The sequence below is a fragment of the Chamaea fasciata genome, unplaced genomic scaffold, assembly GCF_029207755.1.
Source record: "Chamaea fasciata isolate MVZ Bird 193981 ecotype frontalis unplaced genomic scaffold, bChaFas1.0.hap1 SCAF_22, whole genome shotgun sequence".
NCBI lineage: Eukaryota > Metazoa > Chordata > Aves > Passeriformes > Sylviidae > Chamaea > Chamaea fasciata.
In genome coordinates, this window is record NW_027094107.1 from 2,086,080 (window position 1) to 2,111,758 (window position 25,679).

Here is a 25,679-nt window from a genome sequence, read left to right on the forward strand (position 1 = left end):
CGCGACTGACAGCGCCAGCTGCGCACCCGATAACCGGCCCGGGCCGTGCGCCGCCCAAACCGCCCCGCCCGGGCCCGCAAACAGCGTTCCCGGGCGTGCTCGGTCCGGGGGAACGGGATGGGAATGGGAATGGGAATGGGAATGGGAATGGGAATGGGAATGGGAATGGGAATGGGAATGGGAATGGGAATGGGATCGGGATGGGAATGGGAATGGAATCGGGATGGGAATGGGATCGGGATGGAAACGGGACCGGGATGGGAACGGGATCGGGATTGGGACGGGGACGGGATGGGAACGGGATCGGGAAAGGGATCGGGATGGGAATAGGTCCGGGCTGGGGAACGGAATCGGGACCGGGATGGGAACGGGATCGGGATGAGAATGGGATGAGAACGGGATTGGGATCGGGATGGGATCGGGATGGGAACGGGATCGGGATGGGAACGGGATCAGGAAAGGGATCGGGAAAGGGATCGGGATGGGAATAGGTCCGGGCTGGAGAACGGAATCGGGACCGGGATAGGAACGGGATGAGGATACAAACGGGATGGGATCAGGATGGCATCGGAACCGGAATGGGATTGGAGTGGCGTCGGGATCTGAAAGGGATGGGATTGGGACTGGGACTGAAAAGTGATTGGGATCGGGGTCGGGATTGGGATGGGGATCGGGCTGGGGGATGGGATTGGGATGGGAACTGGATCAGGATGGGATTGGGATCAGAATTGGAACAGGACCGGGCTGGGGAACAGGTTTCCCCGAGCAGCTGTGGCTGCCCCTGGATCCCCGGCAGTGCCCAAGGCCAGGCTGGACCCTGGGACAGTGGGAGGTGTCCCTGCCATGGCAGGGTGGGACAGGATGATCTTTAAGCTCCCTCCCAACCCATAACATTCTGTCAGTCTGTGACTCCATGATCCTTGTGTGCCCCTTCCCCCTCAGGGAATTCCGTGATTCCTGGGGCCCACTGGGATGGGCACTGCGGGGGTCGCTGGTGACACTGGGGGAAGGCACTGTCCCCACGGGGGGGCTGGGAACGGGGGCATGTCACCAAAACCCCACCGAGGGACACCACGGCCACCCCAGAGCACCAAAACCCCTCCGAGGTGCCCCATGGAGCTCTGTCATTCCCAAGACTCCTTCCAGTGGTTGTGGGTCAGTGGGATCTGGAGCTGGAGTGGGGCAGTGGTGCTGCCCCGGTGACCCTCTGCTGTCCACACCACACGGCCCTGCTCCAGCAAAAAGGGACAAAAAGGCTCTTGGAGAGCACAGAGCTGCAGGTGACAACAGTGTCCACTGTAAATCCGGTGGGAGAAGGAGTGGGAACATTCCTTGTGTGTTTCTTATCTTCTTTTCTTCTGTTAGAGCCCGGACTAATACTCAGGAGATGCGGTTTTCACATTCAGACTCAGATGTTTGACTCTTATCTATGTTACAGTCCCACAAGCTGTGAGCTCTAGCTAACAAGGTAGAAAATGGCTCTGGCTCTAACCCTTTCCAAGGTCTTTTATGCATAAATTATCCAATTACGAGAGGACACCTATATTGTTTTTACTTTTAGCCCAATAGCCAACCACCCATGGTCCACAATGCAGATTTTTTCACCCTGTTACAATACACCACCCAAAGCCATGAGGAAGAAGGTGAAAGAAGAGCTCATCCTACGCCCTGAAGCCTCCATCTTGCTTTATATATATCATTATATTCTAAAACCTTAAAATCTGAGTTTTGCACCCTGTGATGTCACACACTTCTATTCAAACTCCACACCCACAATCCCAGTTCTATCATTCAGTTTTGGAAGCCTTTTCCACGGCCTCGGGTCAAATGTGGTGTTTTCTTGAGGGACAGCGCCTGTCAGCACAGAAAGCCTGAAATTCCCAGTGCCCAGGGCTCCAACAGCTCCCGAGACACCACAAAGCTCATCCTGCAGGGCACATCTCAGAAGAAACAGCCCTTGGGAATCAAGGAGGAATGGGCAGAAATCTGGGATGTGGCTGATCCTGACCCAGCGCTGTGTCCAGCCTGCAGGCTCCCGGCCTCTCCTCATTGCTCACAAGCTGCTGGAAGTGCTGCTGAGGGCGGCTGGGAGCTCCCTGCTCACAATCCCAGCGGTGCCAGGGCTATTTCCACCCCCCAGCCCCTGGGGGAATACCTGTGGGGAAGGGAGAACAGTTCAGATCCCCAAGCAGAAAGTTTTTTCTGAGGTTGAGATGTTTCCATTCTGTTTGAGCTGCTCGCCTGCAGCGATGTCCTCTGACACACATTGGACTTCCCACATCATCCACTGCGGCCTCCCCAGGGACAGGCCTCAGGAGCACAAAAACCCCAACCCTCACAAAATATCCCAAAGGGAAAAGGGCCACATGGCCTTACAGGGCGGCCAGGAATGGCAGGGCTTTAAAATCAGGAAATGCAGAAACTGTGGAATCTGTTTGACCAGACTGAAGCATGTATTCAAATGTTCACCTCTCTTACGTCCCAAAATAGACTCAAAGATGATTTATCACAGCTGTTGCAGCAGCATCTAAGGACATTTCCTTGCCCTTTGGCCTCAGGATCAGTACAAGTTGGTGCTGAGTAGAATTACGGGCCTAAAATTGTGGTCTTGTCCCCAGATGTCTTCAGAGGTCACTGGTGGATCACAGAGATGCACTTTTAATTCATTTAAACTCAGCCAGGTGGAATTCTGAGTGCACAGCCCGAGGCTGGCTCCTCGAGCACACCACACTCATTTCTGCTCCTTTCTCACCTCCTCCTCTTCTGCCTTTCTCAGCTTTGAGGTATTCAGCTACTGGGAGCAGAAAGGTGGTTCAAGGAAAATGTTTGTTGAGTGCAGTGTGAGGAGTGACCTTTGGGCCCCGAGTTTGCAACAGGGAGGTGCAGAGGGAGCTGCAGGGATCGATCCTTGTTGGTTGGAGTCAATTCAGGGGTGTGTGCAGCCATGCCATGAGTTTTGTCTCAGCGTCTGCCACAGCCCCTGGCATTTCCCCACAGCTGCGTTTCCCACTTCTGCTCTGAACAGACCCCTGGTTCTCTCCTTCCAAGTCCCCCTAACACCAATATATTCCATGACAGATGTACCAGAGGCAAATGTAATGGTTACAGATGGACTTCTGCGGGAAAAAAACATTTCTGCCAGAGCTAGGCAGAAGGAGAAACATTTTCCCAACCTGCTGGGATCTTAGCAAGGTCTCCCTGGCTCTGCTCATCTCTTACTCCTTTTGTACAATGCATGAGGAATAGTTACAACCAGTTTTGAGGCACTCTGACATCCTCCTGTGACAGGCGCTATGGTCACGGCAAATATTTTTATTTTTAGCAAGCTTCGTCCCTGAAGATGTGCAGGAGGGCCAACAACAATATAAATAGAAAATCTTCTAACAAACAGAGCCAAAAGCAACACAGAGCAGTAAATAAATCTGCAAAAAAAAATTTGGTGTGGAAATAACAATCTCTGTGCGTGAAGCAAAGGCACGGATCTTTGCATGAGCAACCCGAGGGCTGCTAAAGTGAAACCTCCAGAACCATCCAAATGGTCCCAAAGTCACTCTCAGTTTTGCAAATATTCCCCCTCTAACTTAAGCTATTGTTTTTTTTACCAAGAGAATTCGAATTTAAAACATGGGTTCCTTAGCTAAATATAAGTCCATTGTGCACAAACAATGAATATCTCCTTTAAAAGCAATTGTTACTCCACATGCCAAGGGTTATACAATCCCAGAGAGTGTGAATCCTTCTGCGTGGCTTCACCCTGTGAAAAGGCTGCTCTGGCAATCTAGAAAATCACAGAAGGACCGCGTTTGAAAACCTCTGGCTTTGGTCCTGTATTTTACTTGAATCCTTTCAGAATTAAACCTCGAAGTTAAAAGGAGGGGGGAGTTTGAGAGTAGATCGAAAAGTTTGGGAGCATGCATAGGTTTTTGGTTTTATTTGTACCACAAACCCTCCTCTTTGCACAGAGATTCCTGCACGTGGTGGAACCAGCTTTGGGGAGAAGCACAAGAAGCCTGGGCTGGTGCAGAAGAAATTCACATTGAACCACATTAGCAAAGGAACTCGAACTGCACTGGTCTGCTTCCAACATGCAGCCTAAAACTGCTTTCACATTTGTTTTAGGCAACCAGAAGCCCTCCGAGCTGCCAAAAGCAGCAGTTCGACATTTCCTCCAGCACTGCTGTCTCATTCCTGCCCCCACACATCCCCTCTCCCGTGTCAGCACCAGATCCAGCCCTGCAAGCACAGGGAACAGCTTCCCTGTCCCTCCTCACGCAGCAGCTGCTCCCTGCCCATTCCTGTGACTCCTGATTTTCGAGTGCCACATCCCAGCTCAGCATCATTTGAGCACAGTTTGCATTCTTTTTGTCTGCCTCACATTCATCCAGACCGAAGCTCACCCTCCATGTGCCTCTGACTCCCTGTTGTGCTCCTCAGCACCGCATTTGGTTACCCAAAACGATTTTAACTTTTTTTTTTCAGTTTTTTCAGGTTTTTTTTTCTCTTGGAGCAAGCCAGCAGAGCTGTTTTCTTCTAGGAATGTCTTTGCTCGTATAGAATATGCTTCCTGGTCTTTCTGAACTTCTCTGGCTTTTTTTTTTTCCTGGGCTGGAGCTCTTCTGGCCACCTAGAAGCTGACAGATCTACGACTGTTTGGTTTTTGGAGGAGGACTATTGTGATGAATGTTTTTATATTACTCACTAACATATGCTTTTCATAGCAAATGGTAACAAAGGTTCCAGCACTCGGAGAGGCAGACAGGGACTGACTGCTGCTAACTAATCCCAAATTTATCACTGTCCAGCTCAATGACACATTTCAAAGTGCTGCCCTATTAATTGACAACAAGATTTGAAGCTTTTTTTTTCCTATTCCTCCTCTCATTTTGCCTCTTCTTTCAAAACTTGTGTGAGATTAAAGCACCCCGGTAATGACATTTCCTGGAAAAGATTTTTTTTTTTTTCCCCAGTGTCTGGGGTTTTGCAAAAATCTGGAAGCAAATTGACACAGGAAGATTTGCAAACCCTTCCCACAGGAGTCATGTCCCAAAAGAGACAGGATCCAGTGACTCTCTCCCAGCTCCATGAGCTGCATCAGCCTCCAGAAATTTTTTCCTCCTCTTCATCAGCTGCCAGGATGGTCGAAGGAACAAGGCTGAGAGCTTTGCAGAGCATCCCTGCACAAATTCTGCTGCACAACGAGGTTTTAGAGGGGAAACAGGACCTTGGAGAAGTGACACGTCCATAAATCTTGGGATTCTTGTGCTGATTTCAGCGCACTGCTGTGCCCCAAAGCTGGATTTTCCTCAGGGCCGTTCGCAGTCAGCACTTGCTCTGTGATGCCGGTGTGGAAGCTGGGCTGGGGGCTTCGGGAAGGGGCAGTGACCGGGAGCCCTGCCCTCATTTCCCACCCCTGGGGACCCACCCTGGCTCAGGACCCTGCTGGGGTCCCCCAGGTGTGTGCCGTGGGTCAGAGCAGAGCTGGGAGGGCAGCTGGGCACACAGAGGCTTCTTGGTGGCTGCAGCCTCCCCAGAGCGAGCCAAGCCCATCTCCTGCCTGCAGGAAAACTGCATCCCCAGGTCTCCAGGAGCTGGGGGGGATTCTCCTGCTCTCCATTCCCATCCCTGTCTCTCACACAGCCTGACACAGTCCACGTCCCAGCCTCGCCTCTGCTCCCTTGCGAGAAGTTTTCCAAAGATGACTGCTCCAACTACATTGTTTTTCCTTAGTTTAATTTACATCTGTTTCGTATTATTTGCAGTTCTGCTTTATCTGGGTCACTCCCTCCCCAGCGTTCCTCCCTCCCTGTTCTCCCAGAGAACTGAGAGCTGATTGTGAGCAGTGCTCAGTCCCAGGCTGTCATCCCACAGACCCTGCCAGCTGTCCTAAACCCCCACTCCGTTTTCCCAGAGGAGCCATTCTCTCTCCAACCCCTCTGAAAAGACACCCCGTCCTTCCTCATCTTCCCAAGCCTGTCACCAGCCCTAAATTCACTTCCCCGTGTTTGGGGAGCCCGCGGCGTCCCACCCCACGCTGCAGCGGGCCTTTAGGGTTCCCAGCACGCACAAAGCAGCAGATCGAATGTTCCCCGGAGGATTCACGCGTCAGCTGGGATTTGGGAATATCCCACAGCTGCCCGAGAGCTCTGAAGGAGGCTGGGGAGGGGGAGGATGGAGAAGCGTTCGTTATCCTGACGAGCGGGGTCCCACCAGCCGCACACAAAGGCACAGGGAGAACAAGGAGCGCGGGGCTGCAGCCTTCGAGAAGGGAAAGGAACGGACAGGCAGAACAGGATCATTCACAGCGGGATTAGAGCGGAGCAGGGGGTGACCGTGACGGCTGCGACCCCCCCCAGGGTGGGATTCCAGGCGGCGGCAGGCGGAGCAGGCCGTGCGGAGCGATGAGCAGCGCCGGCCGCCGCTCGGTGCCCGGCTGCAGGAATGTCGCGGTCCCGCCGTGATTGGCCGCGGGATGCCGGAGTCAGCTTTCACGGGGGCCGATCAAAAAGTTCCCTTCGCCTCTCCCAAGGCGCTGTCTGAGCTCAGCCGTCGGCCGGAGGAGGCCGGGAGCTCTGGCGTTCCTCGGGAAAACGTCTCCGGTGGGATGAGAGGGTTTCTTCCCCGCAGCCGGGCACAGGCGCCGGGGAGCAGCGCTCCTGCTTTTCTCCCCCGAATCGGGCTGAAGAGCCATCCCTTCTGGCATGCTTCTCACCCCTGAGGATACGATGTCTCAGTACTCCACCAACTTCCTGCTGCTGCCCATCCCGGAGTACCCCGCGCTGGACTGTGCTCCCAACAAAATCATCAAGCTGGTGGTGCTGGGCGGCAGCAGCGTGGGCAAGACAGGTAAGGCACAGGTGTGTGCCCCGCTTTTGCTTCCCTGCAGCTCCTGCCAAACACACCCAGAGCTGTGAGATTTGGCCCAGCTTAACTATTTGGATTTGGGGTGGGGGTTTTTTTGTTATTTTTTAAAGAAAATAAGATTTTCTTTAAATTTTAAAGATTTAAAGGCTTTGTGAGGCAGATTTGCTGCGGGTCCGTGAGCGGCCAGCGGCGAGTTTTGTACTCACAAATGGTTCTAGCTGGTCTTGTGCAAAATTATTTAACTGTGGCTAAATTTGCACCCCCCAAAATGTGGCTTTTATCCTCTTGCTGTAAGTGTTTTATGCTCTGCAGGTAAATCACGGCATACAAGACGTGCCTTTATTATTCTCCAAAGGAGAGGGGAAGAAAAGAGGGTAAAAAAGTGCATTTTAATAATTGCTCCGTGATTTCAGGAATTATTAAAAGCAGATTGCTTTATGACATCTGTGGTTCCACGGGGTTCAGCAAAATGTTTGATTGTTTTGGCTTTGAAGCAGCCACATCTTCATATTATTTTTAAATAGTTTGTTGAAGACAGCTGCACAGGCAACTTCATCTAAGGGTGCTAAAAGATGACCCAGGACCACTGTGAGCAATATTATTGCTTGAAATGAAATCTGTTATAAAATAATGTTGCTTGCAGAGTAAGACATTTTATTTTAACTGTTAATTAAGTGGTTTTGCAAGTTCCTAGGAATCTACTGAGATCAAAGCAGCACAGGAACACGTTACTGTTGCCACGATGGGATTTAAATGCTTTATGCAGAGAAAGGAAAGTGTTCTTATCAAAGATTCTAAGAAAGCAGCCGAGGTTAAGGTGAATAAGAAGGCCCAGGGCGCTCCAGCGTGACCCAAGGGTGCAGAGCACACGGCGTTTGTTTGCCGGCTGTGATTAGATACCACTAATGGGTTTTGTGGGGGTTTCATTTCATCCATCAGCCTCGCTTCTTGCATGACATAAAATGCTTAAATTTGGATTAGCTACAGTCTGCTGGCTTGTTACTCTTTTCCTAAATTATTTCAGAACAAAGGAGAGATTGTTTTACCTGCGATCACAGGGAAACAACCTCCCTGTCCCACGCTGAGCTGCCACCCTGGATCTGAGGGCTCATTTCCAACACAAGCTGTGAAAAACTCTGCATTAGGAACCCCAGCTTGGCCCCAGATCTTTATCTGTGAGTGTTGAGAGCAGCACTTGCAGAACAACATGTGAGCAACGCAGAAATTAACTCGGTTTGGTGGGAGGCTCCTTCCTGCAGGAAGATGTTCCAGGAGCTGTGCTGAGGTGGATCTGGGCTCTCATTAAGGACCCACCTCTCTGTCATTGTTTTGCAGCCCTGGTCGTGCGCTTCCTCACCAAGAGATTTATTGGGGACTACGAAGCCAACACTGGTGAGTTCTGCTCTCCTCAGCAGCACTGCAGACAGCTGGGAAAAGAAATCCTCTCTGTTTTGTGACTGGTGCACATTACAGGCAAGCCAAGTGGTGTTAGATGTCCATAAGGTGCATTTTTCAGTTAATAGCCTCGAGCTATGAAAGCAATAAATCAAAGGCTCATTATTTATGATCCTTTCAGCTGTTTTTTTTTTTCCCAAGTTGATGGAAAAGGATCAGAATAAAAGGTTTGCTTGGGGATATACCTATACTGAAACACAGGCTCAAGGCACAACCTACACATCAAGTAAACCACGGAAACCCAATGCTGCTCCCCCTGCAGCCCCAGGGAAAGCAGAGGAATTCTGAGGGGTGTAAAAGGCAGTTCTGAATTTTTCTGTGCATTCCCTTTATTTCAGGGGCTATTATAACCAGGGAGACTTTGAAACTGAAGCCTTCTCTCCATAAGACAAGCAAAGCGACCATTCATTTCTCGTTTAATCCAGAGGGTGTGTTCATGTGGACTGTTCCAGGAAAAAAACTGACTGATTTGGCCAGTGTTGTAGGATGGATCCATGCACCCCATGCTCACCCCTACTGCACATCCCACACGTTGGCCACCTCACAGTTTTGGGGTGAAGGTGGGCGGAATTCAGAAAATGCTTCACTTTGGATGTGCTTGCTGCGCTCGGGATGAGGAGGGAGCAGCACAAGACACCTTTGATCTGAGGAAATACAATCTGAAAGCTCCTCCTTCCATCTCCCCCTCGCTGACCCCGGGTAACCCTGATGGTTGGCTGCGCTTTTGCTCCTTCCCTTCTGTCACCTCTTCTCCGGGAGGTTGTACATCAACCTGGGGGCCGTGCAGTGGTTGCTGCCAGAGCCAGTGCTGGCAGCCACGTGCTTTCCCCATTCAGCTCCCCGCCCCGTGGCTGTGCTGCAGGAGAAGTGGATATTCCAGCACTAAGGAACGGGTGGCAGTGCCCTTGGGATCCCTGAGCTGTGCCTCTCCTGGTGCCAGGCATCACCGGGCAGAGCAGGAGCAGGGCCTGCTCTTTGTTCTGCAGGGTGTCATGGAATGGGAGCAAAGGGTTGGCTGGTCTTGGTTCAGGGGTGCAAGGTCTTCTCACAAAACTATCTTAACAGCTTTAAATCAGGTCTGTTTTAAAATAGAAAGGAAATCCCACCAGGGCTGGATCCCCTCGCAGTGTTAAACCTCGACATGATAAGGTGGGATTCAGTGCTAAATTTCCTTGTGTTGAAAACGCTCCGTGAGCTCAGACTCTTTTCCACTGGAATAAAATCTCTTGTTTCCTTGGAACAAAGCTGATTTTCAGAAGTGAGGGCATTACTGTCCCTAGCTGGGCTCCCTGTTACTCTGAATTCCTTGCTGTGCGGCGGGTGGATTTCTCCACGTTTGACATTGTTCTGGAGGCAGCGGTGACAGTTGTATTGGGGCAGCACAGAAGGGCTGTACACAACAGCTGTGGATTAGCATTTCTTCACACCCCCACGTGACTCGTGTTAAGTTCTAAAGAAAAATGACGATGACATCAACCTCTGAAGCTGTCCTTGTCACAGCCACAGAGAGTTCCTAAGATCAGGACTTAAATTTTCATTGTCACTTAACTCAGCTGCAGTAACAATGTGAAGTTCGAGCCCAGGACAGCAGTGGTTAGATCAGGCCTAGGTGGGTAGAGCTAGCACTTGGCTGTGAATATTGTCCTCCAGATTAACCAAAGGTGGGTTTAAAGTGTCCAGGCTTTGGGGATTTCAACCAAACTCGGCTAAAATCACTCAAACCCCAAAGAGCACCTGGGGGGATTTGTAAACAGTCACTCTGTATCCAAAACTGGAGCACTTTCCTTTTTTAAAGGAAAATGCAGCAGGAAACACTCGGTCCTTTCACCAACCACACCTGGATGTCTTCATTTGTGATTATAAAAAGTGAACTGCACTTGTATTTAAAGTTAACAATATGGACTGGAAACCTGGATGGGATTTTTGTGTCCACTTGGAGTGTGACTCAATCCCAAGTGGCCCTTTCCCAGCCCCCGGGCTGGCTGTACACTCAGGACATGTCCCCGCACAGCAAACACTACCCCACTCCACTGAGCAAACAGCCACACAAACACTCCAGGGCCATTCACTTTCCTGCAGGCAGCTCCACATCCTAAACCCCCAAAGTCTGAATTTCAACGGTCCCATTTGACCTTTCCTTTCTAATTTTGGTTCCCTGCTGCAGCCCCTGACTAACGATCTTCCTTCTCCCCCAGGTGCTTTGTATTCCAGGAAGTTCACCATAGATGGGGAGCAGATCTCTCTGCAGGTGCAGGATACTCCCTTTGTCTCACTGGAGGTAAAACAACTGCTCTGTGCTTTTCTACGCACTTCTGCCTTATGTTTGTTGCCAGCACTTCCATCTGTAATTAGCTCTGCTTAGCAGCAGGAAAATACCTGGGCTCAAACCCAAGGCTAATCAAGGTACCTTAAACAACACCAAACAACACCTGAAGGTGTTGAATCAGGCTCCTTCAGGAGTAAGTCAAAATTAAAACAATTTTATTTCCAACACGCTGCTAAACAGCAGTAAAATCACAAATCTGGTTCCCTCCTGCCAACAGCTTGATTATTTTCTTTTCTGTCGAGTGGTTTCTGTCCCTGCATGGCAGAAAACTCACCTGCCCAGAGGCCCAGCTGGCTCAGCTTGGACTTTCCTTCACACCCAAAGTCTCCCAGATTTGGAGGAGGGTTTCTTTCCAAGGGGCTAGGCTCCACAGCAGTTGTCATTTCCAGCTATGGTGCTCTGCCCTGCTTTCCTTACTCTGGTTTTAAATGTAATTAATGCCTTTTTTTTAAGGTCTTAGCATTTATCATGCTCCTTTTTCTATCAGTGGACAGTTGGACTCAATGATATTAAAGATGTTTTCCACTCTTAATAATTCTATAATTCTATCATGATATTAAAGACCCCTTTCCAATCTTAATGATTTGATGATTCTATTATATTCTAGACTTAATGTTCTATTAGGAACCTCTTTCTAGAAATATTTGTCCAAGTAGGGTTCATGCTGTCTCTCCTTGAAGATCTGCTTCACGTGCAGAACAAGAGGATGAAAACAGTGAAAATATTAGATGAAAATAGATTAAATAGAGGAAAATATTCTGATTCATTTCACTATGAAAATAGTGTCAAAGCAACAGGAAGCGTAGTGAGGTTTGGGGTTACATGAATGGTGGGAATCCCATGAGTGATAATTCCTCCAGAACAGCAGGGATTTCATGATAAAATCAGGTATTCTCATTGCACCACCAAGCTTAAACTTCCAGGTGTGGCTTTAACCTCAGTCTCAACTTGGATTTGGCCAATATGTGTCAGGATGGGAGCACCACCTTCCGTCCTGGTGTGTCAGGCTGCCCTGGGCAGCTCTGCACCCCTTGTTTCACCTGCACAGAGCCACGTGTGCATCCCTGTGCCTCAGGACTCTTCCATCCTGGATTTACAGAGCAGGATGAGCCAAGCTCCCGCAGTTCCCATTTCCAGCTGCTCTGATGGAAGTGGATTGGAGGGGAAAGCTCTGCTGCAATCCCACCCTGTGCTGTGCTGGGGTGCACAGAGCACAGGGCAGGAGGAGCCCTCACTTGCTCCGCACACTCCAAAGCAAACAAAAGCTGCAGTGGAGGCTCTCCAAAGATTCGAGTGGGATTTAGCAGCACAAAGGCCTTTGCCAGCTTGCCCTGCACAGAGGAGCTGTGGGGGGTGATTGGGCACCTCTCATAAGCACTTCACAAAGGGAATCCCCTCTCTCTTCTGTCCCGGGGAGAAAGGAGGGATTGGAATAATTAAACTCCCATTTTCAGACCACAGAGATGCTGTTTTCCTGTTTAAATCAATGCTGTGCCCTTAATTAAATGACTTCAGAGCTGCACAAGATTCACTCAAGCCAACAGCTGAGGTTTCTTAGTCAGAAATGATTTTAAATTAGTTAGGAAGGAGTTTAATTTTCTTTGTCCCAATCTGTGCTGTTACAAGATCTCCCGCAGACACCCTTTTCTCACCCTGTACCTGTTGCTTCAAATGATGCGTCTGCCATCATTGAAGGGACTGTGTTGAAACAGTTTACGACTGCGAAAAGGCTGGATTTTTAAACTAAAATCCTTAAGGAAGAGAGTTTCCCGCAGTCTGCAGGCTGAATGCAGCGTTTCAGGAGGAAATCATGTGGAAACCCTCGGGATTCAAGCCCCCAGGATTGTGAAAGTGTAAGAGAGAAACAGGAGCAGAGGAGCGGTTCTGTTGGGTGATTCATTGCTGCTTGGCCTACACACTGCAGAGGCCTGTGTGCTTCAAAATTCATTCTGGAGCAGAGATTTCCATTTAAAAAGTGGCCCATTAGCCTTTGATTTCCTGAATAAAGCATTCCACTTGGGATTATCCCTCCATCCATCTGTCTCACTGCTGGGTGGGCCTTGCTGGAGTGAGGGGGAATTTCTGCTCTTTGGGCTCTCTGAACAATGTGCACCTTCTCCAAACCTATTTTCCAAGCTTGCCAGCGCAATTAGGTTTTGTTGTTGTTGTTGTTTTGGGGAGATTTTTTGGTTTGTTTTGTTGAGGGTTTGTTGTTGTTGTTTTGTTTGGGTTTTTTTTTGTTTGTTTATGCCATGAAAGGGTTTTTCTGGTGAAAAGAGGCTTCCAGGACATTGAGAGTGGCTAATTATCCCCAGCCTGGCTACAACCCAGACCCCAACAGTGCAAATTGCCCTTCTTCCCACAGCCTGCCCCGGCCCTGCTGGAGTTCACGCTCATTAACCTTTCCAACAAGGCTGCTGGGGAGGGTCCCTCTCCTCATTCCATTTTGGGGTTTGGGGAGGAGTGATAAGAGCATCTGATAACCAATTTCACTGCTCACAGGGTTTAGCTGTGAGCTGGCAAGGGCAAAGAACCTCAAGGTGTGACGAGCCAGTGCCTCTGTGGGCAATAATGAAATATTCACGAAGGACACTTGGCTGGCAGAACTCCTGAGGAAAGTTTTAAGCCTAATTTACACTCTGACCCTTCAGAAATTTTGCTTCCTCCTCACAGAAGAGCTTGTCTGTAGTTCTTTCACTCTCTGATCTACCAGAAGAAAACTGATCAGTTTTATTCATTCTTTTCCACCTCTGCTCTCAGAAGTTAGATTTTATAATTCCTACTTAGGTCTAAATGAAAGTGAACTGTTTGGGGAGAGTGCTGAGCACTAAATTCTGTTAGAATTCATGTGAATGGCAGATTTGGATTATGCAGATTAATGGATAATGGGATGTGTTTTCTCTTAGTCCTACAGAAGCTGATGAAAATTTCTTGGGTAGAATTTAGCAACGACAATAAAAATCTGAGCTCTGTATTTGTGATGTTGAACTCCCCTTAAAATACACAATTTCTACCGGCTTTGTGAAGAGCTGTACACAGAATATGCTTGTTGGATATGTAAGAAAAAGTAATCTTGACACGAGTGTCAGTTCTTCCAGGCTGCAGCAGGGATCTCCCTCCCTGGCTGGGTTCTCCCTATCCCAGCAGGGATAGCAAAGAGGAGAGGATTAGCTGGAAGTAGCTTCATCCTGACAAGTGAGCTGATCTCTTCTCAAGCCCCCAGTGCTGTATTCAGCTTTGTATTCCCAGAGCTGGTGGTTGTTGGGGCTCTAAATAGGAATGGTGATGGACTCAAGAAATGAGTGACCAGAAATAAAATAATATAAACCCGTCCCTGCTCCACGGATTACCAATGAGATTTCACTTGATTTTCAGTTCCAGTCGTTGGTTCTTGGTAACAAATCGCTTTTTTCAAAGTAACTTTGATTATTTGGAGTCCTGCAAGGCAGGAAAAGCTGGCAGGCTTCACCAGAGTTAGTGAGAGCCTCTGTCCGTGGAGACATTGAATAAAGAATCGGGAAAAGCCCTGAAAGTCACCTTGGGGGACAACTGTTCAATTGTCATGGTGTGACAAACCTGATGGATTTTTAACGCTCTTACTGTGCCCATCACAATTTTATCCACAATAAGAGTGTGAGTTTCTGACTGTCTGAGCATAAGAGAATACAGAACTCACTTTTCAAAGCACTATTTTGGCTTTTCTCTTCAACCAATTTGCTCTGATCCCTCTCCACTCCACATTCCTGTTTTCCTGAGAGAATTGTGGAATCGGGGAGGTTGGAAAAGACCTCCAGGACTGAGTCCAAGCTATGACTGATCCCCACCTTGCACTGAGTGCCACATCCAGTCCTTCCTTGAACACCTCCGGGGATGGGGACTCCAAACCTCCCCAGGCAGCCCCTTCCTGCAGGGGGGAAATGGGCCACTGAAATAACAAATCAATATGATTCCAACAGAAGCTGTTTATTGTTGACATTACGTGGCAGATGTCGATTTTTGGTCCACTGTTTACGTGGGCACGCGTTTTTGGGTTGGCCGAGCTCCTTCTTCCTGAGGCAGGCACACATCCTTCAGGACATTTGAATGGACAAGCGTCCATCCTCACGTTGTGCTTCCCCTGTCCAGGGTTTACATTTTTTGCAGGCAGTTTCTCAGGCTCTCTCCTTATTTTTGATCCTGTTGTTTTCTCGGTAACCTTGATGAATTCCTGAGAGCTCTGATAACAAAACTGCAGGTGGTTTGATAAGATTCCTCACAACCAGTTTGGCTGGGGCATCAGGATGGCCTGTAAAACAGACACATTGCTGCACCTTCCCATGCCTGACCACTCTTTCCATGGAGAAATTCCTCCTGATATCCAACTTAAACCTCCCCTGGCATAGCTTGAGGCTGTTTGCTCTTGTCCTGTCACGGGGAGCAGAGCCTGGCCCACCCTTGGCTACAAGCTCCTTTCAGGGAGCTGTGGGGAGTGACCAGGTCCCTCTTGCACGATGCTGTTTTACACCACAACGACACAGACTCTGAGATTCAGAAGGCTGAAAACGACCCCTTTATTTTTGGGATGTGTCTCCCTTTTATACTTATTTTACACAGACCAATTGGATTGGTGACACAAAGACAAACCTTTTCAATCACATTGGTCAGAGCAGAGGGACATCAAGAAGAAGTCCCTCCTAGGGAAAGGGATGAATAACAAAGTTACAGCTACAAAAACATTTCTCCTCTTTACAGGAAAATTCCCTGGGAAAAGAATTTCAGAAAACCAAAACACCCCAGACACGGAACCAGGGCTACCCTTGCATCTCCTTTTCTCCAGCCTGGACAACCTGGCACCGTGTTGGGAATTCCCTGGCACTCTGGGGATTTCCCTGCCACATCCAGAGAGGTTTCTGGGACAACAAACAGCCCCGTGTTCAAACCCAGCTCTGTCTGCTGCAGTTTGCTGACGTTCAAACCCCGTTGTTTTTGCAGGAGGACACGGACAGCATCTGCTGCCAGGAGCAGATAAACCGCTCCATCTACTGGGCCGACGGCTTCGTCTTCGTCTACTCCATCACGGACTACGAGAGCTTCCGCCTGCTGCGCCCGCTGCACCAGCACCTCCGCAGGATCCACCCCAACGCCAACATCCCCCTGCTGCTCATGGCCAACAAGGGCGACCTGCTGAGGGCCAGGCAGGTGTCCTCCAAGGAAGGGCTGCAGCTGGCCGGCGAGCTGGGCGGCACCTACTGCGAGGTGTCGGCGCGCGAGAGCTGCGAGGGCGTGCACGAGGCCTTCCAGCAGCTGTGCCAGGAGCTCAGCAGGAGCTGCGGCAGCTGCAACGGGGAGAAGAGGAGGGGGCTGCACCTGGTGCGCCCCAAGTCGCCCAACATGCAGGACCTGAAGAGGCGCCTGAAGCAGGCGCTGACCTCCAAAGGGAAATCCGCCACGGCGCTCTGACGCGGCCGCACGGTGTTCCAGAGCCCTGGGTAAAAAGGGAACGCGCTGGGGGAAAGGGGCATCAATTCAGCCAGCAGGATGTGTGAGAGACTCTTCTGTTTCGTCTTCACGTCTTTCTCAAGAAGCCCCTGCTCGTTCAGCAAAGGGACTTGCAGGATTTGCTCTCCGGGGTGCAGGGATTTCGAAACTGTGGTTTGAAAAAAAGAGGTGGTCCCAAATTCTTTCTTTTTTCTTTTTTCTTTTTTCTTTTTTTTTTATTTTTTGGGAAAGGGTGCAGTCAAATATCTTGGTGTTAAAAAGTGGAGTTTGTTATAATGAGAATAATGAAATCCTACTTTTAAGAGATGTGCCTTCCCTTGGGAACGGTTGTGTTCCCAAACACAGGCAGTGAACTACAGCAGGACGTCAGGAGAGTGAAGGGAACTGTTCTGAGCAAGAAAAATGGACCAGATCTGCTTCAGTGCAAGACTGGAAAATAAATGAATTAATTCATTTAAATGAAGAGCATGAAGAGTGAAAACTATTAATTGAAAGAAAGAGTTCTGAACAATGTGGAGAGATTTGTTCATATGCAAATTTAAGCCTTAAAGGGAGATTTTTTTTTAAAAAATCAGTATTTTTTCAGATTATTTTTGTTTAAAAGCACAGTGACTCCTTTGAAAATGATTATTTGGGCAAAATACAAACTTGAGGCAGCATTTTCTAGTCAGTTTCTCCATGGCATTTTTCATTTTTTCTGAAGGTTTCTTACATGGCCAAAGGGAAAAACAGATCAGAGTGGTTTAAAACCTGCCAAAAAATGGACTGATCAAGAGCAAGGAGATCACCAAAACTCCTAATATTTTTTTTTCCCCAAACTAGTTAGACTTCAAGTTCAAAATGCTTTTAAAGAAAAAAGTCTTCACAAGAAATATATTTACATCACTTGGTTGTCTGGGTCTTTTTTTTTAAGAAGAAAAGGTTTTATGATGCCTGAAATTTTTGGCTTTGGGAATTCATTATTTTGTCGTTTGAGTTAAACCCAGGCTTCCCTGAACAGCTCCCAGAGCATCCCAGCCTGTCAGGACAGATCCCAGTGGCAGCGTCTGGTTGTGCCTCAGCACGTCCAAGGATTTGGGGCCGTATCCCATAAACTGATTTATGGAACCAATGCCGACACCAGGGAGCTCCCAGCACTCTGTTCCCACTGGGAGTGGGGAGGAACGGGCTTGGACCATGGAAAATTCATGATGCACCAACCTCTTCTTCAAACAGAGCAATCCAAGGAGCATGAAATGAAGTCAAGCTCAGTGATTTATACTCAGGGACACTGGAGGGAAACCCGAGTTTGATGGATGTGGAAAAACACTCCCAGCTGCAGCTTCATCAGGCAAGACTGAGCTAAATCAACCTTTTCCTCATTAGGAGCAGCAAAAAAAAAAAAAGGAAATGGGGTCTGATGAGTATTTGTATAGCTCAGGGCTTTAAAATGTACTTTTTGTTTTTCATTTCCCTATTTTAGACAGCTCTAGCCGTGATTTTATCACCTGGATTTGCCTTATCTCCAGCTCACTTTCTGTTTTATTTATTGTTTTCCACAGCTGCTCATCTGAGGATGTCTTGTGTTCTGATTCATTTAAGAGCCTTCCATTCCCACAAATGACCTGCACCTGTTTTTAAATTCAGTTTTAAGTGGTAGAAGGAGGGGAAAAGTTGGATGTTTCCAAAAAGGGACTCAAATTATATCAGGGAATTTTTACTTTGGCTTATGCTTAATTAAAAATTTGATGTTTGAGCAGTGTCAATAATTATGCCAGGCACTTTGGTATTTATGGCACAGAATTTCAGTGTTTTCAATTAATAATAGCACAGCTCAAATATTGAATGTGACGATTCAATAGCTCAAATATTGAATCTAGAGATTCAATGGCTCAAATATTGAGTCTAAAGATTCAATAAAATGAAATAGCGCAGTTTGCAAGACACACAGAAACAGAATTATTTTTGTATTGGAAAAATGATCACCAGTTTTGAACAACAATTAACAATTTTGCTGCTCTAGTACTGTATAACAAGGGCTAAATTTGCTGCAGACAATTTGCTGACTTTGGTTTTCATGAAAACCTAAGAGAATTTGTGCTCCAGCTTGGTGGATTTGTTTGCAACTTCCTTCAGCTCAAACCCTTTCTGATGTGAGAAGAAATGTCACCCAAATTCAAACCTGTCAATGTTTTAGTTTCGTTAGTGATTAATAAAAACATGCAAGGTCTTCCCTGCGTAGTGAATAAAATGGCTCCTTTAGGTGTCACATATTTAAATATTCCTTGTTTACACTAAAATCTGGGGGGTTTTTCCCTTCTTACAACCTAAGACACCCAGCTTTGGAAATATTCCTTATGCAAATAAGTATTCCCACATTCCTGTGGGGAGGAAAAAAAAAAAAAAAGAAATCTACATCTACATTTTGGCTAAAGCCAAAAAAAAGATTGAAACATTTAATTATTCTCTTAGGTACTAACATGTGGCAAACATTTACTCTGCTTCAGAAACTTTAGTATTTCCTTTGTTCAGTGACCAGGAGTACAAATACTGGTTTTAAGCCAGGACTAACCATCTACAGAAGGCAATCAAGCTCAGTATTTTTATTTGGGGTGCAGCAGTTGAGCCCCAGGACACCTCCCTGTGTCCCAGAGGCAAGGCTGAATGGCAGCACAAAAGGCAGGGAGAAAAGAACGCTATAGAATTAAGTGCCTAAAAATAATCCTGTACGAGATCAAAGTTTAGTCATGTAGAACCTGATCCTGAATTAGAAACTTCAGGCTGCCAGGGGAAAACATGTATTCTGCTGAAGGTTTAAAATTAACCCTTTAGAGAGGAAGTGCTGCCATAAAGTCAAGAGGGGAGAGGGAGAACAAAGATTTGGGAGTGTGGGGTGATTTTTGGATATCAAAGAAAATTCTCCTCTCAGTTCTATTGATTCAGTCCAGATTAACTCTGCTGGAATCAATACCGACTGCAGTGAACTGTAGAAAGCCTTCTTTTAAAATTCTTTTTCTCATCCCTCATCATTCTCCTGAGCATCTTAAATCTTTGCGCACCATCTGGTTTTCAAGATGGTTTTCCAGCTGGGTTTACTTGGGCACAAAGCAGTTGAGTGATTTGCCCCAAGGTTACACAGCTGAGCAAGTACTAGAGAGCAACTCCAACCCTGTGTCCTTTGTAATTAATTCCCGACTCTCTACAACAACTCACAGACCCAAACACCTCCCTCAAGGTACGCACAAAGCACAGTGAGCTGCATTGCACAGGAATGGAATTAAAAGTTGGGAAAAGTCTCTTAAATTTCAGCTGTGTTAGGGACTGAGCAAAGTCTCAGTGACAGGCTGGCACCTCACAATTACAGCAACACCAAGACAGGCTTGGGAGCCACTGGAGTTATTTGTCAATGGTTATTTCTGTGTTCCCGCCAGCTGCATTTCTCACACATGTCCAGTGGTTCCCCGTGGAAATGCAGTGTGATCTGGGAGAAGGGAAAATCAGGTTCTATTTTTAACTTCTCCTGTGACTCGCTTGATGATCTTGCCCGGATCTCTTAATCTGAATTACTCTGCCCATAGGTCACAGATACCTGTCACACGCTTCACCATCCACGGAGGGGGGGGAAAATCACCAAGGAGAAATAAAAGAATTGCCCCCATTTGCATAGGGATGGCTGAAATATTCACAGCTGAACTCACATCTTGCTTCTGCATTCCTTTAAAACTCTGTTGTTGTCTGGGTCCCACATTTACACCTGGAGCAGAGGATAAGACCAGAAAATTCAGATCCTGATTTCAGGACACAGCTCAGACAGAAATATTTGTATCCAGGGTACCTGGCTGCTCCTAGGATTTGTGTCAGGTGTACAAGCGAAGAAGGAATTTGAGATTCCTCAATTTCTTGAGACTTCAAAAGAAACTTGCTCTGTACCAGGACACAGTTGTCTCATTGTTTTCCAAGGCAAGCTGGGTGGCTGCCAGCTGATTGTTACTGCTGGATTTCCCTCTTCCCACTGGCAGAGCAGATTTGGGGTCAAAATCCCAGCGCTGTGTTTGCAGAGCCAGCACACGGCCCTGAGGCAGCAGAACACAATGAAATACTTGCTAATATTTCATGTTCGTGGGTTTTTGGAGCTCTTCTGAGCTGTGCCTGTCTCCTCTGGGGCTCACACAGGAAAACCAGGGAATCAAAGTTAGAAAAGATCTCCAGCTTCACTTTAAAAGCTCAAAAGCAGGGACAATGGGGTGGAGAAGATGACCCAATCTATCACTAATGGAGACAAAGCAAGACTCTTCCTTTGATAGTTTCTCACTGGCTCTGCCCTCCTTGCCCCTTTCCATTCATGCCTTTGTTCTCATTTAACTTAGCAAGCAAAAACTTCTGCAATCCTTCTTCCTTTGGCTTACAAACACACTTTTGCTGGCTAGTTTAAAATTTATCCCCAAGTATTTGAACTCCAAACACAGTTTATAACAGAAGAAGAGTGTCTACTTAGTCTTTGGACCTTATTTACCTAAAGCATTTTAAAGCACAGCTACAACGCTGCGCTTTGAGTTCCTGCCACTTCTCCCCAAGAGCTCTCACTGGCTTAGCCCAATATTTCCTCCCCTTGTTCTGTGCTTACAATGTTGAGCTTATTAATGTTGCAGAGTCATTGCTTACTTAAACCTGTTTAGTTCTTGAATTTTGCTGCTTTCCTCTGAAATCCCTTCGGTTTAATCAGACAGATTCTCTTCTCTAAGCAGCTGTGCAAGTGGAAAAGGAGCTCAGAACAGCTGGTGATTTTCTGCTTTGTCAGATTTTAGCCCTTTATTGAAGGTTTTGGAATAAAGAGGAGCATGGAAAATGATGCAGCAAACCCACTTCACGTCTCCCTTCATCTGTAGCTGGTGCAATAATTTTATCCGTCATGAAGTGGACAAAGTTCATCCTAAATGCTAATGCTTTTTCCTACAGATGGAAAAACACCAAATATGAGGCAGAGAGCTGAGCTGCTAGACTGTAAACCCCGGGATCCAATTCATTCAAGAGCTGTCACACCAATCTTCTCTTCTTTAGAAGATACATTTTTTACATTTTCCCTCTTATCCAAAAGGCTTTCGAGACGGAGCCTCTGCATCTCATCACACAGACACTTCCCATCCCCTCCAGCAGGTCAGGGGAAGCTGCACATTTTCCAGGGATGATGGGTGGAACTCTGCATGTCTGTGCTGTTGTGAGGGATGATTGTGGAGACTGTTCCTAAGGACGTTTTTCTTCTCTCTGGGCAGTAATGCAGAACACTCACAATCAGTGGCCAGTCATTTGGAAAAGATATTAGGGGGGTTTTTGCTGAATCTGGAGACACTCTGTACCTTCTCTGCTGGTTAGAAAGCTCACCAGATAAGCAAGGGTTGTGTTTTTTTCTGAGGTTGCCTTTGAACTCTCACAGAGAGTTGAATTATTTCACTTTTGATTGTGATCCAGGTTTCCAGATGCTCGCAGAGGCCACCACTCTTCACTGTTCTGCATTGTATTTCACTTCAAACCCCAGTATTTTCCTATGCCATGATGGAAAAGCTAATTTGGGACATCACATTAATAATGTAACGGCCTATTCTCTTGGCTCCCTGTTTTGATGAAGGTCATGGCTTTGCATTTGTTGAGGACCTGAACTCAAGCTCATGCTCTGTCTGCAAAGGTGTTTGACCAGGTTGCCCAGAGCAGCTGTGGCTGCCCCTGGATCCCTGGCAGTGTCCAAGGCCAGGCTGGACAGGGCTTGGAGCAGCCTGGGACAGTGGGAGCTGTCCCTGCCCAGGGCAGGGGTGGCACTGGATGGGATTTAAGGTCCCTTCCAACACAAACCATTCCACGACTGTTGTTCTGAATGAACAAGACTCTTCATTCTTTACCCAGCAGGACAAGGCACACCCCAGCAGTTCTGTGACTGTCAGTAAAGAGCAGTGGGATCAGGGAATGAAAGAGGAATCCAATCTTTAAATGACTCTTTGATTTTCCATGGGGGAGACTGACCCTCCCTCGAGCTCTGGGAAGGGTGATAGGCTGGTGGTGCTGCTGGGTAGAGAGGAAGTGATGGTGGCAACTCTGCCTCGACAGCCTGTGCTCCAATCCCTCCGTCTGGGAATGGTGGCAGAGGTAAACCCCTGTAGGAACTTCCCAAATGCCCCCCAAAAAATGTTACTGGGAGCTATCAGCTCTCTGAGGTGAACCAAAACGTTGTTTCTGTGACCTGGACATCTGGAGATGCTTTGCTGAAGAGGAAATCCAGAATCCAGGCCTGGGAAAGCCATTGGTGTTTCCCATCCACATCTGTTCGGAGCAGTCCTGGAAACGCCACGTCCTCATCACCTTCCAGCCCACGTGGTTCCGTCAGTCCAATGCCAAAGTCACTCCTGCTCCTGCAGGACTGCCGCGGTGCTGCTGGTCCCAGTGCAAACACTGGCACTGGAGGGGTGGAGTTGCCATTCTCCTCCACCCTTCTATCTGCCAAGACCACCTATGGAGTGCAGAACCCGAGAGTTAGCGCCAGATACCAAATATATCTGACAAGTGTTCATCAGTCTGTGCTGGAGAGCAGGAGCTGGCTCTCAGGACAGCCCTAATCTGCCAAAAGAACAGCTCTTAAAGGCCAGAATACATATTTGTGTCAGGCCTGTGAAATGATACACTGTATATGTAAATGCTCTTCTGTGGGAGTTATTTATTAGGCAGCTTTAAAGAAAGCGAGAAGTTTTGTTTCTAAATCCTGAGTGCTAACCATCGAAAGCCCTCATTTTATCTATTTTTGTAGCTTTAAATTTAGCCATTTGCACTTCTGAACCTCAAACCGTGGAATGAAGTGAAGCACATGGAGCCAGAGGTTCATCTCTTCATGCATTTGGAAATGCACATTTTCCCCACACTGCAAATACGTCTCAGCCCTGGAAGAATCAAAAAAATCTTGAGTGGGGCTGAGAGATTATGTTCAGTTTGCAAAGTCCAGACACTCCTGAATCCCAGTGCTGTGGCTTCTGCGAAGAACCACTGGTAAGACAAGAAGCATCAGTGTCCATCGCCCACTTACACAGGGTTTGCCAAGGCGTCCCAGGATGAGGGAAAAGGCTCTCAAAGGGTTAAATGCTTCCTGCTTTTTATCTGGAATCACGTAATGTGGAATGAATGTTTCAGCTCAAACTGTTTCCTCACTCTGACAGTTTCATGGTGTGAGGTCAAAGTGTGGGAGAGATGGGGAGAGGAGAGGGGGAGCACGGAGTGGCGAGCTGCTAAATCCAGAGAGACTCATCCCGAGGAATGAAAAAGATGGATACTCCAGCAGCCTCAGAGCAGCAGGGATAGCTGTGGTGGAGCCATGGGCAAATGTGTGGGACTTTAAGGACTTCCTGCTCCGGGCTCCCTCTGCCTCTCCCCTGTGCTCGTGCTCGGCTCCAGGCACGGTTCCCACGCCACAAAACGTGCCTCGAGTTTCTCACAGTGTCTGTGCCCGGACACAAAGTGCAGCTCCAGCCCCTCCTGCACCCTGCACATGCAGGAGATGGGATTCCTTTGGGGGTACTGCTGGCTATATTTATTTTCCCTTCCTGTGTGGATCTTTTCCTACGCAACCAGGTCTGTTCCGTGCACCAAAGCCTTCCACCCAGTGCAGAAAGCTTCAATTTAAAGCAGGTTTCAAATTCATTTGATTTTTTGGACCAACCATCACTTCTTACACCAAAGAGTGGCCTGGTTTGACTTCATTTGCAGGTCCTCCGACAGGTACAAAACACTCGGTCATGGCTGTCTCCATGTCAAAATACATTTCTACAGATCAATGCACCACGTTTGTCTTCTTCCTTGTAGTTTTCACCTGGTCTGCCAGGGCCAAAATGCATTTGGGGAATTACTGAAATTTTTGCCCCTCAACAGAAACTTCTAATCGCTGATGCAAGGACTGAGAGGAAAAGAAAACATAAACAATCACACAAACACTTAATTAAATGCATTACGTGCCCTCTTCTTTTAAGCCAAGCACAACAGTCTCAACCTCCCTGCTTGCACCCTGGGTTACTCAGCCCAGCCCAAATCCTTGTTTCTCTTCCTTAAACACATCTGAGCAAGGGGACCACGTGCTCCTTAGTGGGGCTGATGTTTTGGCATGTGATGGGGTGTGACAGGAACGCGGTCTCCCCCAGGGGTCACCTCTGCAGCCCCTGCCTGCTTGCGCATCAGTGCAGTGACCCCACAATTTATGCCCAATACTCTCCTCCCAAGGAGCAAAGATAAGGACATCCCCCTCCCCAGCCCATGGCAGGAACACAGAGACATTTGGTAGATCAGCCTACGGCTGAGAATAGTAAATTCTGCATCTTCCCACCAAAAGATAACAAATGTCTGAAGGGAATCAGCTGACAAATCCTCTTGCTCAACACTGCTCGTCCCTAAGCTGCATGAAAAAAACAAACTCCTTTCATGGCAGGAAATCCTCAGGCCAGTTTGTCACCAGGATTCAGACAGATTTAAATAACAGAGCTGCTAACAGAGGATTTTGAGTGGTGAATGATACAGCCAGAAAAGCTGGACAGCGAGCATTTCTGTGGCCCGAGAGGTACAAATCCTATTTTTTAAGACAGAGCTCTAATGCTTTCAGGATAAAGATGTGGGCTAAAGATGCAGGAGGATTCTAGAACTCTTTTTAGGAGTGATTTAGGAAAAGGTCAAACTCTTGCCCACAGCTCCAAACATTCTATTTCTAAAATGGGCCACATAAAAATTCCCTAGGCCAGACCCACCGGCTTTCAGCATCCAACTTCAGCCTTCGAACAGAACAGCAAGATCCTAATTTAAATCTCTTTTTTAATGCTTCTCTGTGTATTTTGGAATGTCCTTTATGGGACACTAGCAGTTTCTCTGATCCCATATCTTCACACCCCCCCTCTGCTGGCCATGTTTTCCTGCTGGTGCAGTGCAATCCAAGGGGCCAGGAGCACTGCAGAGTGGTTGTCCCACCCCTGTGCTTCAGTTCCAGTGAAATTAAAATGATTTTCCCTTCCTTTGCAGAGTGTTTTGAGATCTATTGAACAAATCCCCCGTGTGCAAGCCAGGTGTCACAGTGTTTTCAATATTCAATTGCTGCTCCCTTGCGCAGGAGAAGAGCTGGTGGCTTGTTATTAATAGAGCAGGAAGTGGGGATTAAACTTTGCTCTCTAATTACAAACAAAAGCTACAAGAGCTCTGTAGCTTCTGGATAAACCTAGGAATGAGCAACTGTCTCTAAGGCAAGTGAATCCCAGAAGTAGAAACTCAGATTGATGTCTCGCAGGGAGCTGAATTAAAACAAGGTCAGGCTGGCAGGCTGCCTCCTCTTCACCTTGTGAATGTTCTCCAAGGGAGGGATCTGGAAAATAACTGCTCTGACACAGGGTTTCCTGTTGCAAATTCTCCCTGCAGCCTGGGATTTTATTTTTTTTTTTGTACTATGTGTCGAAGCCACATTTTTGAGTGGTGTAAATTGCCATAGCACCACGAGAGTTTTGGGGATCAAAAAAAATAAAAATCTAGCTGTCGGCTTTTGTTAGCTGAGGGTCCAACCCAGACTGAAAATCAT

General features: G+C 47.7%; 1 protein-coding gene across 1 annotated transcript; it reads left to right on the forward strand.

The window, feature by feature from the left end:
- The first annotated feature begins 5,923 nt into the window (after nucleotides 1-5,923).
- Nucleotides 5,924-18,329, forward strand: LOC136300309 (ras-like protein family member 11A-like). The gene is made up of 4 exons (XM_066202622.1): nucleotides 5,924-6,843; nucleotides 8,197-8,253; nucleotides 10,512-10,594; nucleotides 15,614-18,329. Exons 1-4 carry the CDS (start codon nucleotides 6,699-6,701, stop codon nucleotides 16,079-16,081), a joined length of 753 nt encoding a protein of 250 aa, XP_066058719.1. The 5' UTR covers nucleotides 5,924-6,698; the 3' UTR covers nucleotides 16,082-18,329.
- The last annotated feature ends 7,350 nt before the right edge of the window (nucleotides 18,330-25,679 follow it).